We start from the raw sequence: 14,733 nt of genomic DNA, 5'->3' as shown, positions 1-14,733 counted from the left end.
GCTCCAGCCATTGTGGCCATTTGGGGAATGAACCAGCAGATGGAAGACCTTGCTCTCTCTCTGCCTTTGCGTCTGTGTAACTCTACCTTTCAAATAAATAATAAAATTATCTGAAAATTAAAATTGCTAGCTATGTCCACAAAAGCAAAAATCTTATAAAAGTGGTCTAAAATCAAGAAACAATTTCAACTTTTTTAAAAAAGATTTATTTATTTGAAAGTCAGAGTTACAGAGACAGAGAAAAAGAGAGAGAAAGGGAGAGATTTTCCATTTGCTGGTTCATTCCCCAAATGGTTGCAACAGAGCTGGGCAGATCTGAAGCCAGGAGCCAGTAGCTTCTTCCAGTTCTCTCACGGGATGCAGGGGCCCAAGTACTTGAACCGCCTTCTGCTGCTTTCCCAGGTGCATTAGCAGGGAGCTGGATCAGTAGAGCAGCTGGCACTGCAAATGGCAGCTTTTACCTGCTACACCACAGCGCCATCCCAAATTTCAACTTTTATGACATCACTCGGAAAATTAACTATTCCCTACTAACTTGAGTGTTTAAAATAAAGTTCCAGGGGCCGGCACTGTGGTGAAGCAGGTAAAGCTGCTGCCCGCAGTGCCAGCATCTCATATGGGCACCGGTTTGAGTCCCAACTGTTCCACTTCCTATCCAGTTCTCTGCTATGGCCTTGGAAAGCAGTAGAAAATGGCCCAAAGCCTTGGGCCCCTTCACCTGCATAGGAGACCCAGAAAAAGCTTCTGGCTCCTGGCTTCAGATCAGCGCAGCTCTGGCTGTTGCAGCCATCTGGAGAGTGAACCAGTTAATGGAAGACCTCTCTTTATCTCTCTGACTCTCTGTAACTCTTTCAAATAAATACATCTTAAAAAAAAAAAAAAGTAAAATAAAATAAACTTCCAACTTATCCATGAAAGAACTGAAGAGTTTATCTGACATATCTTGATTAAATCATTCAGCAGAGATTATCTTAATCTGCCAAAATATACATTGGAACAAGCAAAACTCTGGAACACATATTCCCTAACAAGCAAATTTACTATAGAGCTGTATTTAAGTTATTTCATGTCAAAGAGTCTGATTTCAGGTAAGTTTTTAAGGAAGAAAAGTCCTTAGCTAAATGCTAAAAAAAAAAATATTCAGGAGAGAGAGTTGGAATGGATAAATATTTAAAAATTACTTCTAATGTTGTGGTAGGTAGATCACTTAAAATACTGTAAATGTTAAGTTTCTCAATAAACCAGAAAAACTACCACCAGAAATCAGCAGGCTATCTTTAGAAGAACATCTCCCACCAGTTACCCAATAAAAGTGAACAAAAGATCCCAGATTTCCATTTTAAGTGGAAGAATTTTTAATTTAAAATACATGTTTAGGGGGCCGGCCCCATGGCTCACTTGGTTAATCCTCTGCCTGCGGCGCCAGCATCCCATATGGGCGCCGGGTACTAGTCCCAATTGCTCTTCTTCCAGTCCAGCTCTCTGCTGTGGCCTGGGAGGGCAGTGGAGACGGCCCGAGTGCTTGGGCCCCTGCACCCGTATGGGAGACCAGGAGGAGGCACCTGGCTCCTGGCTTCGGATGGGCGCAGTGCAGGCCATGGCAGCCATTTGGGGAGTGAACCAACAGAGGATAACTCTACCTGTCACATAAAAAATTATATGAAAAAAATTAGTAAAATACATGTTTAGGTGAAAAAAAAAATCAGTAAACAAGATGAACAAATATCTTCCACAAGCTGTACTTGCAATTGAAAATGGCTTTCACCTTGTAGTCCATGTGAAGCAACAAAGCTGATCATGCTTGACCACGCACAATGCTGAAATTCATTACTTTTAAACAAAGGTTTTACTTCAGCACACTTGAATCTAAAAGTTACAAATTACAAACAAGCATGGGACTCTGGGCATGCACTTTTTTTTTTTTTTTGACAGGCAGAGTGGACAGTGAGAGAGAGAGAGACAGAGAGAAAGGTCTTCCTTTGCCGTTGGTTCACCCTCCAATGGCCGCCGCGGCCGGTGCACCGCACTGATCCGATGGCAGGAGCCAGGTGCTTATCCTGGTCTCCCATGGGGTGCAGGGCCCAAGCACTTGGGCCATCCTCCACTGCACTCCTGGGCCATAGTAGAGAGCTGGCCTGGAAGAGGGGCAACCAGGACAGAATCCGGTGCCCCGAACGGGACTAGAACCTGGTGTGCCGGTGCCGCTAGGCGGAGGATTAGCCTATTGAGCCGCGGTGCCGGCCTGGGCATGCACTTTTAATCCTCTACTCCTGGAAGGAAAATCTTAAAATGGAGAAATGGTTAGCTGATTAATCTGTCCAGGGGAAAATCTTCCATAGTCAGAGCCTCTGATAACAACTGATACACTTGTTAAAAATAATGTGTCTAGAGTGACTATTCTAAGACTTAAGCGTGTTAATACACACACTTTCCAAAACAAAAAACATGGATTTCAAAGGGTGAAGAAAGCATAGTTGTAAGGCATCTAAGAAGACACTGATTTGCAAAAGTGAATAATCTCCTTTAAGAACTAATATACTGTATACTGGAAATTTCTGTACATTGCTTTTATAATATTCCTCTACCCAGCAAAAATCAAGTCTTAATATTTTATAAAAATAAGACTAAAATGGGAAAAAGTAGGGTAACTAAAAATGAAAAAATGCACGGAACAAAATAATTTTCTCATCTTCTAATACTATTATACATCTTTACATATCCTGTTCCAGCTATACGAACTGCCACGAATTTGTACAAGTTAGTCTCCAGTAGCTTTCTTGTTTTTGATGGTGTGAGACTGTCATTCACTTGCTCTGCTGAGTGGACTGGTTGATTGTGCTGGCAGCCCCTCAACACAATCAGACTAGTACCATGGGTTTCCTGGATGATCCACATCCCCAAACAACTCTCTATAGACTCCAGAAATCATTATCATTGATCCAACTAACTTCCACTAGGGAACAATAAAAACTAACAGATAATTACAAGTACACCAAAGTTTTCCTGAGAAATCCTTATAATTCCACTAAAATTACAAATGTTTGACTCTTGCAAAAGCAACAGAACACATAACAGATCTAAAAATCTCTACTGCATTTAAACTTTGACTTGCTTTAGCACATTCTCAAGTTTGATTTGCAAAACCAGCGTTAGTACTTCATTTTCTGCTATACAAGGTAGGTGTGATTTTTAAAAAGCTACAGTTATAAAACAAGCCACTCTGAGCACCTGAGAAAAACAACCCAAATGGGGTTTAACATCTTTCAAAGTCCTGTGACAGAATACTTTGCATTCTCTTCCATTCTATCAATAACCCAACAAGTAAATTTATTTTAAAAATAAAATTGCCATTGTTGCTGTGAAGCACCATTTAGATTACAATTTTTTTTTTTTTAATTTTTCTAAAAGCCTACAACCTCAAAGTGCTATTAAAAGAGATGTACTTGTGGGGCTAGCATTGTGGTACAGCAGGTAAATCCTCCACCTGTGATGCCAGCATCCCATATGGGCACTGGTTCAAGTCCTGGCTGCTCCACTTCTAATCCAGCTCCCTGCTAAGACCTGGGGAAAGCAGCAGAAGATGGTCAAGTGCTTGGGCTCCTGCTCCCCACATGGGAGACCTGGTTGAAGCTCCTAGTTCCTGCCTTTATCCTGGCCCAGGTTCGGCTGTTGTGGACATCTAGAGAATGAATCAGCGGATGGAAGATCTCTCTCTCTGTGACTTTTAAATAAATAAAATCTTAAATATATATATACTCATATACTGCTTAATGGGTACAGTTTTTGTTGTGGATGATGAAAAAGTTTAGGGCACAGATCGGGTGATGGTTATGCAATTTGTGAATCTATTTAATGTCTCTCTACATTTGTGAGTGGTTAAAATGATAAATACCATCATATGTATTTTTACAAGAGCAAGATACAGTTATACTGACTAAGGACATCTGAGTTTCAATGTTAGTGCCACACTAGCTCAAAGTACTTAACTTTTCTGGGCTTCATCAGGGAGTTTGAGTGGATGATCTGGAATTCTTATGAAGAATGTGGTAGAAGAAACAGAGATGTATTTTCTCCTGTCTTATCCAAAGCGTCATTCATTGTGGTTTCAAATGGCTTCCCATCCTATTGTGCCCTGAAAGACGACTAAAATGCCACAGCAGAATGAACACATATGGCCTGGGAAGCAAACCTAGGTCTTTGTGCAGGTCTGTTTAGCAGTGTGACCTCAGCAAGATCATTTTGTCTCCTCAAATGTTTCAGTGACTCTCCTCACAACTAAGAAAGTTTATAAAGAGATTATTACATTCAAACACATGGAGCTGTAACATACTGAAAAATCTGCTAATGATGAACACTATGTTTATCATGTGACAATCTCAAGTCAATTCTCTGTATTGCGGCTGGCATTATGGCATAGCAGGTAAAGCCCCCACCTGCAACACCAGCATCCTGCACCAGCACTGGCTCATGTCCTAGTTGCTCCACTTCCCATCCAGCTCCCTGCTAATGGCCTAGTGCTGAGGTTCCTACCATTCCTAGACGAATCTCCTTGTTTTGTTGCCACTATCTGCAGTGAACCAGCAGATGGAAGATCTGTCTCTCCCTCTCTAACTCTTTCAAAATAAATAAATCTTTATATATATATATATAAATTTGCAATTACTGTGGAATTCTTTTCTTACCACACTGAACAGTACTACTTCCTTCTCGGTGTCTTTCTACATCATTAGTAAGCAGTGGATGAGGAATACGACATTTTAAAGCTAAGTAGTTTAAAACACATAACCCAACCATCTTTTCACTCCCCTCACAGCTTTGGTACAATCCTCTAATGAACTTAACTCTTCCCAATACATCTTCCAAAAAAAAAAATTTTTTTTTTTTTGTGAAAGGCAAGAAACCAAGTATTATATTAACCAATGGTAGTAACTAGTATTTTTAAATTCTTAGAAAAAAACATTTTAATTTACTGCTCACTAGCACATTATGACATCACTGCCTTCCAGTGCTGGCTGAGCCATTAAAGAATCCCGTTTCTGTTTTGATCCTTTGCCTACAAAACGTACAATGCAAAAGTTTCGTTTCAGAGTCAGGGAAGAAGCTGAACAATGCCTTTCTATTTGCATATTTAGTGTGGTAAATCCACTTCCTATTATTGCAACTGATCAAGCCAATCTCACCAAATGGCCAGCCCAGGACGAGGTAAACAGCACAATTAAGAGCCAGCGGCGAGGGGGCGGGGCCGATCGACAACCCTAACGAGACAGACTCTAAGCCTCACGACCGATCAACAAAGGAAGTCGATTCTCCCACGGCGCCAGCCTGTGCGTGCAGCTGCCCGAGACTTGTGCGCGTGTGCTCACTGCGCTCATTAGTTGAACACGGTCCAAACGCTGAATTTTTCTAGAGTCCCCTGCAAGTGACTGGAGAAGCTGACCGGTCTCCCATCCCTTCCGCCCACACCCTCAAAGGCGAGCACGTACCAAGCAGCATCCCCGCAGCTCGTCACGCAATTTTCAGGGGCAGCAGAAAGGATTTGTGGGGAGGATGGAGCTCCACGCCAGCAGAGCCGGGTGGAAGAGGGCAGAGGGCAGTGGGCGCCGGGGGCTAGGGGCCAGGGGGCTGGTGGGGGGGGCACGAACGCCGGCTGGGTCGCGGGACCCGGCCCCTTCCTCACCTGGCAGCCCTTCTTGTGGTGAAAGCCGACCACCACGATGTGCAGGACGGGCCCCCGCGGGGCGCCATCGCTGCCCCTCCCGGCCGTCTCCATGGGTAGCCACCGCGGGCCCTCACCACGACGGCTTCACCGCGGAGGGCTGCGCGCCGGGCCGGACGACCTCGCGGTCGCCGGAAGACACAGCGCGGCGGGCTCCAGGTGTCAGCGAGGGCGCCTCATGAGGACCGCGCAGGGAGCCCGGGCCGGGCCGCGCAGCTTCGGCAGGTCCGCGCCGCCCCCGGGGCCCGCGGCCCCACTTCCTTCATCCGCTTCCGTAGCTTCCGGGCAGTCACCTGACGCGACGCCGGCCGGGTAAGGATGGGAGGGACCTGCAGGGGCGGAGTCTGACGTGCGGGGGCGGAGCTTAGAGGAGCGGGGCGGGGCTGAAAGGCGAGGTCGAAGGGGGGGGACAGCACGGGGAGGGACCAGACGGAGGCGGGGCGGGGCCAGTGGGGGTTGAGGGGGATAGGGGCGGGGCCTGGCGGAGCCACCCGCACACCTGCTCTTTTCTCCTGGGGTTGGATCTCTAACCTCTTACCTTCTGCTTTAACTTTTTTTCTTAAGTTTCCTCCCTTTCACCCCTTCATTTTGGACGCCTCTTCTCTCCAATTCCTTCGTTGCCCTAGACTCTGGCCTAGGCCCCTCTGCTCGACAACGTGCTGGCATCTTTTATTTTTTTTTAAAGATTTATTTTATTTATTTGAAAGACAGAGTTACAGAGAGAGGCAGAGATAGAGAGAGAGGTTTTCTATCCGATGCTTCACTCCCCAGATGACCACAAGGGCTGGATCTGCGCCGATCCAGAGCCAGAAGCCAGGAGCTTCCTCCAGGTCTCCCACGTGGGTGCAGGGGCCCAAGCACTTGGGCCATCTTCTACTGCTTTCCCAGGCCACAGCAGAGAGCTGGACTAGAAGAGGAGCAACCGGGACTCGAACCAGTGCCCATATGGGATGCCGGCGCCGCACAGGCCACGGCTTTAACGCTTTAACCCACTGTACCACAGCGCCAGCCTCTGTGTATTCAGTCTTTAAATTAATTGTTTATCTGAGATTTCGTTTCAATTTTTCTTTCTTATTTAAATAATATGTACAGCAGTTTGGGAGCAATTTAAGATCTGAAGCAGGATGTCCTTGACAATAAAGGAAGCTTCCATAGAAACAATGTGAAATGATTATTCTAGCACAGCAAACTAAAAAAAATTTTTTCATTCCATCTAGTACTCTGGGAAGCCTAAAATATATGGTATCTGTTGTTGCAACAGTTTTGAAATTACTTTAGTCATAGCACTACACTTTAAAAAAAATACAGTGAATCTCATATGATTTTAAAGGGAATACTAACAGATTAAGCAAGTTTTATCCAGGACAGTTTTGTAGTAAACTAAAGGATAGGTGCCGGCTTCAGATAGAACTTCATATTACTACAACCGACTATGACATTGCCATAACTAGTTGCGCATCCCTTAGTTTAGGTAACCTCAGGGTTTATTTTTCACTTCTAGTATTGAAGTGTAAGTACCTCCATTCCAGCCTAAGCATAACTGAGGGTAACAGTAGACTTCCTAACTGAAGTTTAGTTTTTATGATTCAGCAGAATCATTTTATGTTTTAAAGATTTATTTATTTGGAAGGCAGACTTATAGAGACAGGGGGGTGGAGGGGGGTTACCTCTGCTGGTTCACTCCCCAAATGGCTGCAGAAAGCAGGGATGGGCTAGGCCAAGCCAGGAGCCTGGAACTACTGTGTAAATGAATTATATATAGCTCACTTTTCAGAGCCAAAGAGACTTTCCTTAGTCTTCATGAATGGCATTGAAAATTGCTAATGTTTATCCTGTTCTTGTGATGGGAAATTGAAGATACTGACTTCCTTAGAGTATATCTTTCTAATTTTTTAGCTATGTCAGGTAATGATAATGCCTTGCATTTTGTCCATACTCTTATTGTGGTACAATGAAAATAAAACAGGAAAAGAAGTGAAGAAACAGGAAAAGAGAAGAATTTCGCAAATAAACTTGGCATTACTTTGTATCTAGAACCTTATGAAGATTGAGGAGAATGTTGATTAGTAGGGTAAAATAGAATCAATTCCAGGAACATTCATGAGACACCACAGTCCATGTACAAACGTGATAGGCAGAGTGCATCCAAAAAAGGGGAGGAGCAAGGAGAACGGGAAGGAAAAGAAGGGAAGACCCGGAAGAAATTGCTCCTATACAGTGGCTTGTATCTGGTTATAAATGTAAGATCATGCAATGCCAGCTAGCAATGTGAACTTCATGTAGCACTGGCTCTTTGCCTGCCATCACCTTAGGCATTAGGAAACAGTAATACTATCTCCCATTTAATAGGGCTTACTGTGTGCCAGATCTGATGCTGTTTTCATGGATCATTTCTTTCAGTCTTCGAAACAATCTAACAAGTGCACGTAGATACTCTTAACCCATTTCCCCCAAGGGGTTACTTGGGACTTAAAAAGCTTAGTAACTTGCTGATGATCCAACAAAGGGAACTATGGTGAAGCTGGAATGTGAACTGACATCACCTGATTCAGAACCCCTGGATTTAATCACTAGCTGCTGCTGCTTCCCACTGTGTTTGGCCTTGAGACCTCACAGTGTTTTGGGGAGAGGTAGCCTTGTCAACAAACAGATCATTATAAGAAGCACATTGTAAGAGCTATAACAGGCCGTTGCAAGTGTCAGAAAAATGTGGGTCAAACTCGACCACGTCTTGATGGATGAGCAGGGTTTTCCCAGGATTTTGGGGAAGGAACATCAAGAAATGCATTCAAGTAGTATCACTAAAGTCTGGGGTCGTTGCAGGAAAACACTTGAGAGAAGAAAGGTTTTTGGTCGTCGCCCTTACGCTCCCCACAGCGTGCAGGCGATGAGCTGCTGCGGGACCAGAGGGCCAAACGGGTGGCCTGCCAGGATGCCAGGTAGACCTAAAATATTTCTCCTCCACCCTCCCCTTGGATCCTCGAGTTCCTCTGACTTCTCAGAGGGAGACCTTTGCTCAGCCATTCAGAAACAGTTGTAGTCAGGAGCCATCATTGATCCTGTGTTTCCTGGGGAAATAAGAATCGATCAATATTGCACTGAATGCTGGTGGTCTCGAGGCCCTAACTAATAAAGAGCCTGTGAAAACTGTGTGGGGTTTAAGTGCAGGCTTTTGTCAGAGGACAATGACGCTGCAGGTTTTTCTTTGAGTGCAAATGTACATTGCTAAGTTTTTTTTTTTTTAAAGATGGCATGTGCTTTGAAAGAGGAAATTGCATTTTTAAGAGTTTAAAATCTTATGAGGGAAAAATATAAGAAATCTTTAGAAGAAATAAAAGATGTTTCTTATAAAAAGAAAGGCTTTTGCTAAATTTAGGAAGTGTGTAGGCTTAAATGAGAGGGCGAGAAGCGAGGTTAACAGGTGGGTGCATGCCAGTTGCACATGGTGGGCCCTCCACTTGGAATGCCATGCTTGCTGCTTTTCTGCCTACCCAATTCTTATTCATCTTTCAACACTAGACACCTGTCAATTCCTGTGTGAAGTTTCCCAAGCTGTCTACGTGGCCAGGGAGCAAGTGTAACTTCATGATGATCCCGCCTCAGAGGATGGTTTTAATTACTAGAGGTACATTTCTAAGTGTCTTGGCACATGATCGGTACTGAAAAACAAACAAAAAAATCAAACAGAAAATCAGGACAGGCTTGACATTTAGAAGGGGTTTGAATTCCCTAAAATCCCTGAAGCTAAAAGAAGTCGTTCTGCTTCATGTGTTAAATTTCATGACACCTTGTACATAAAAGTTTATTACTTGACTTTGTCTCCCATTCATCTTTAGAAGGGCAGAAGACGCTTCTCCCACACTTTTACACTCATCAGGTTGTTCCAGAAGGAATGATGGCTGCTTAACAACTGTTTGTTGTTTGAATAATTGATCTTCTTTGTGGCCTCCCATGTTTAGACTGTTTGAGTTCCAAGGATACAAATGTAAAATAGACAAAGGCAGAGAATTTGTTATTATTTTCAAAACAGAAACGTAAAAGTATGTTTTCTAAGTGTGATAATATTAGCACATAACTTAGACTGACATCTGGTGATAGCCTTAGACAATACTTTGTTGAATAAGTAGAAAATAAGCTTTTAATAAAACTATAGACTTTTAGATTCAGCAAGGATGATAAATGAAGAAAGTAGCAACAAGTTAAAAGGAAAAAGCTATTATAAATCCTCAGTATAAAACAAAATTTTACATTAAAAAATGTGTAAACCATTTTGAAAGAAAAAAAAAAAAGATTTACTTACTTATTTGAAGCAGAACTACAGAGAGGAAGAGGCAGAGAAGAGAGGTCTTCTATCCACTGGTTCACTCCCCAGATGACCACAAGGGCTGGAGCTGTGCTGATCCAAAGCCAGGAGCCAGGAACTTCTTTTGGGTTTCCCATGCAGGTGCAGGGCCCAAGGACTTGGACCATCTTCTACTGCTTTCCCAGGCCACAGCAGAGAGCTGGATCGGAAGTGGAGCAGCTGGGACTAGAACTGGAGCCCATATGGGATGTTGGCATTGTAGGCAGCCTTTACCTGCTACGCCACAGCGCTGGCCCCTCTTTTACTTTTTTTTTTTTTTTTTTTTGACAGGCAGAGTGGACAGTGAGAGAGAGAGAGAGACAGAGAGAAAGGTCTTCCTTTGCCGTTGGTTCGCCCTCCGATGGCTGCTGCGGCCAGCGCACCACGTTGATCCGAAGCCAGGAGCTTCTCCTGGTCTCCCATGCAGGTGCAGGGCCCAAGCACTTGGACCCTCCTCCACTGCCCTCCCGGGCCACAGCAGAGAGCTGGCCTGGAAGAGGGGCAACCGGGACAGAACCGGTGCCCCGACCGGGACCAGAACCTGGTGTGCTGGCGCCGCAAGGCGGAGGATTAGCCTAGTGAGCCGCAGCGCTGGCCCCCTCTTTTACTTTTAAATGCTGTTTGTGGGGATCTGAATCCGCCGTCCTTTAAAAAGGAAGCAATAGATTCCTCAAGAAAAGGAATGTTTTTGGGGCCCGGCGTCCTGGCGCACTAGGTTAATCCACCGCCTGCGGCGCAGGCATCCCATAAGGGCGCCGGTTGTAGCCCCAGCTGCTCCTCTTCCGATCCAGCTCTCTGCTGTGGCCTGGGAAAGCAGTGGGAGATGGCCCAAGTCCTTGGTCCCCCGCACCCGCAGGGGAGACTCAGGGAAGGGCCCTGGCTCCTGGATTCGGATCGGCCCAGCTCCGGCCGTTGCGGCCATTTGGGGAGTGAACCAGTGGACGGAAGGCCTCTCTCTCTGTCTCTCTCACTGTAACTCTGCCTGTCAAACAGTGAATTGGTGGCGGGAAATACTGATTTTTACAAAGACAATTTTATGGGAAAACAAGCCAAAAGTTTCCTTATGCGCTGTCCTCTCGGTTGGAGGAAGAATTCATTCACCGGGTTAGCAATCTTTAACGTCTCTCCGCCGCTCCGAAGCCTGGGAACCAATCTGCAGGGCAGCACCCCAGGACTCCCAACTCCCCAGCCAGGCAGCGCGCGGGCGCCGCCCACGTGGAGCACGCCGGCCGCACGCTCGGCCTGCGATTGGTCGAGCCTGCCCGGCCGCGGGCAAAGGCGCAGGCGCGCTCTTTTAAAGTCACCGTGGAACGTCGATGGACGCAGGCCACTTCCGGCGTAGCCATGGCGGCTAACGCTACTACGAACCCCTCGCAGTTGCTGCCGCTAGGTAATGGTTTTCCTGCGAGGGAGCTTGGGCGGGAGGCCGGGGTTCAGGACTGGGGGCCGCGGGGTTGCGGCCGAGGCACCCCTGGCGGGTAGCGGGCCAATGCGTGGGCCCGAGCGTTTTCCCCTCCGCGGCTCGCGCCGGCTCCCGAGCTCCTGCGCGCCAGGCCGCTGCTGCGAGGTAACGTGCTCCTGCCCCTGGGGGCAGCTTCCTCGGACTCCCCCGGAACGGACCGTGGGCGGGAGAGGGCCACACTGGGCGGGCGCACCGTCGGCCCTGTTTGTTGGGAGCGCTCCGGCGCCGTGTCCGGAGTGGCATTTAGGATCCCCAGATGGGGTTCACCCCGTTGTGTGTCTGGGAGTTGAGCGCGAAGCAGCGCGCTGTGGAACGAGCCTTAAGAGGAGGAATCTGGAAACTAGCCCTGTTTGCCATTCATCCATTCAGTAAGAGCCCGCGTTGTTCCTGCGTGCTAGTCCACAGTGACCTTAAACCACAGCCACCGCTCCCAAAGGGTACACAAGCCAGTGGAGGAGGCAGTACTGGACAAGTAAACCTTGTGCCCCCCGTGCCAGGCTGGCCAGAGGTGCTGAAGCTGCCCCCAGCACCGCAGGGCTTCACTGGCGAGGGGGGAGGTGACAAGGAGGCTCTGACTGTGTAGCCGGCGAGGGGTGGTTGCGTTGACGGACTTCAGTGATTAGGCTGTGGAAAGCCCCGTAAGTGCCCGTCCCTGTCCACTGAAGATCCAGCGATGGGCGAAAATGACCACAGTGTCTGGGCTCGTGGCGCTTAAGAGTCTGGGGGGATGTGTTTGTGTCCCTAAGCTAATCACGTGATCTAGGATAAAGATAAAGCCACAATCATGATAGGTTGCTGCAAAGAAAGGAGAAGTGGAAAGGCTTCTGATTAAGTAGTGAGAGCGCAGAGGGATGTTCTTTCTAGTTTAATTTTCACTGAATGCAAGTAACAAATGCCAGCGTGCACTCGAGTATGTGCTAAAATGATGAATGGGTAAAATAATCTCTTTCCTCACGCAGAGCTTGTGGATAAATGTATAGGATCCAGAATTCACATTGTGATGAAGAGTGATAAGGAAATTGTTGGCACCCTTCTTGGCTTCGATGACTTCGTCAGTATCCTTTTAAAACGTGGTGCTGTGGCTTTTTCCTGTGCATTTAATAACATAGAGCCATAGACAGTGTGTTTCTGGGTGTTAACGATAAAAGTCAGTTCATCTCCAGGGCACTTGTGATGGTGTTTTCAGAGGTGAGTGTACTGGAAGAAGGTCACGTTCCTACCAACAGTCAGCCTTTTGAATATGAGCCATTGTGTTAAATATTATCATTAAAACTGAATAAAGGCAGAAGCCAGAGTTGTTTCAACCTGGTGTGTTTATTTCCTTAACACCACCTTTCAGATATGGTATTGGAAGATGTTACTGAATTGTGAGTAGTGTTAAAAATGACAGAACTCGGCTCTTTTTCAAATTCAGGGCATTTTAAGTACTATTTAGTCAGCAAAATGGAATTAGAGACAACTTTTATTTACTAATGCTTGTAAAATGTATGTAATGGTTGCTGAATTGCTAGGAAATTAGTGGAGACAAAGCTTGAAGGTAAGGCTCAGGTCATATCAAGGACCTGATGATGAAAACATTTAACTATATAATGTAAAATGTAAGTGATAAGTATTAGTTACATAGTAGTTTAGTGGATAGAAATCAGTAGTAATACAAAATGTTAAAGAGTGAGTCTACTAAATACCTTATTTTATATTTGATCTTGGCAGGTTCCAGCTTTTTTTTTTTTTTTTGAAGATAAGTCTCATGGCTGTGAATCTTTTTTTTTAAAGCTTTATTTATTCAAAAGCCAGATTACAGAGAGAAAGAGAGGGAGGGTAAGAGATCCTTCGTCTGCTGGTTTACTCCCCAAAGGGCTGCAATGCGGGGGCTGGGCCAGGCTGAAGCCAGGAGCCAGGAGCTTTCCCCAGATCTCCCACGTCTGTACAGGGGCACAAGCACTTGGGCCACCCTCTATTGCCTTCCCAGGCACATCAGCAGGGAGCTGGATTGGAAGTGGAGCAGCCAGGACTCAAACCAGTGCCCATATGGGATGCCAGCACTGCAGGCAACAGTTTAACTTGCTAAGCCACAGTGCCAGCCCCCTTGGCTATGGATCTTATTTATATCCATTGGTGTACTCTTGCTTTTGATGAAGAGTGTACATTACCCAGTGGATAACTTTTATTTCTGAAAATTACCTTTATAATTGCTGAACTTATACAAACATTACCTTTTTAGAGACAGAAGGTATTTCTAAAATGCTGCCTTTGGTTACCACCATTTATCCTGACTTATCCTGGTTACCATTTATCCTGACTTTCTGTTTTATCGCTTCATTTAGTGAAATCACACCAGAAGGAAGAAGGATCACTAAATTAGATCAGATTTTGCTAAATGGAAATAATATAACAATGGTAAGATATGTTAAAGCTGTTTTATCTATTAGATGCTAGCCTGTTTCTGTGGGACAAGGCTTACAGACCTAACTATTAATGCTTCTGGTTATTTCACTTATGCTGTAGCTTAGTGGTACTTAGGGTGGGGAAGAGATTGTCTGGTAGTCAGGGCCCTAAAGCCAAGCTCTTGAGAAGGTTTTAGGCCTAAGGATTAGTTTGCTGGGCTTTTAATCTTTTGCTTTGTTAGGAATCATTGTTGAGACACTAAGTATTAATTGGTACTGGGAACTGGAAACAGTTATTGATGACCTGGAGAAAATGAGGGAGAGTGGCCTTGGTTGGTGAGGGGCATGTGGCAGGCAGAGTTTGTAGGTACAGTGGTGTTTTCATTAATCAACTCTTTTTTTTTTTTTTTTTCTTTTATGCAGTTGGTCCCTGGAGGAGAAGGGCCTGAAGTGTGAGCAGATTTCCTTGACTTATGCTAGATTCTGTGTTGTCTTCTGGTGGCAACAACACGGTTTTTTTTTTTTTTTTTTTTTTTACCTTTTTAATGTTTAGATCTCATAAAGCTAAGTTTTCCGTTCAAGGGAAATGCTTTGAAGATATATTGTATACCCATTTTGTAAGTTAATCATGATTATTTTGGAAAAAGAAGAAAAGAGTTTGTTTTTTGAAAACTAAAACAATAAAGGTGTCTTTGGTTAACTGCATTTTATTTAATATACTGCAATAGACAGTGGAACAAAAGATTGTAGTTGTTTTGACACTTCCTTTCCTGTCTTTTTATTATACCTATCTGCTTTCTCATTTACACAACCATTTGGTTCTCAAGAA

At 45.2% G+C, this 14,733-nt stretch overlaps 2 protein-coding genes across 5 annotated transcripts in view; one reads left to right on the top strand and one right to left on the bottom strand.

Moving 5' to 3' along the window:
• The window catches only part of AVL9 (AVL9 cell migration associated), a 69,369-nt gene extending 63,461 nt beyond the window's left edge, over positions 1 to 5,908 (bottom strand). The window contains exon 1 of one of the 4 annotated variants that reach the window (XR_009864625.1): positions 5,678 to 5,907. Coding sequence is in view for 3 of the 4 variants with exons in the window: in XM_062179250.1 (XP_062035234.1) it covers positions 5,678 to 5,770 (93 nt within the window). In the remaining variant the exon portion in view is untranslated. Of the gene's footprint in view, positions 1 to 5,677 lie in introns of all 4 variants that reach the window. The other 3 variants (XM_062179250.1, XM_062179249.1, XM_062179248.1) reach the window with 3 other exon arrangements.
• A 5,430-nt stretch (positions 5,909 to 11,338) lies between these two features.
• LSM5 (LSM5 homolog, U6 small nuclear RNA and mRNA degradation associated) lies at positions 11,339 to 14,459 on the top strand. Its single transcript, XM_062178331.1, has 5 exons — positions 11,339 to 11,448; positions 12,480 to 12,575; positions 12,860 to 12,887; positions 13,845 to 13,917; positions 14,328 to 14,459. The coding sequence occupies exons 1-5, from the start codon at positions 11,403 to 11,405 to the stop codon at positions 14,358 to 14,360; spliced, it is 276 nt and encodes a 91-aa protein (XP_062034315.1). The 5' UTR covers positions 11,339 to 11,402; the 3' UTR covers positions 14,361 to 14,459.
• The last annotated feature ends 274 nt before the right edge of the window (positions 14,460 to 14,733 follow it).

This window comes from Lepus europaeus, chromosome 20 (assembly GCF_033115175.1).
Source record: "Lepus europaeus isolate LE1 chromosome 20, mLepTim1.pri, whole genome shotgun sequence".
In the NCBI taxonomy this organism is placed as follows: Eukaryota; Metazoa; Chordata; class Mammalia; order Lagomorpha; family Leporidae; genus Lepus; species Lepus europaeus.
Note: the sequence above shows the minus strand (reverse complement) of the source record. Positions and strands in the feature narration are given on the sequence as shown.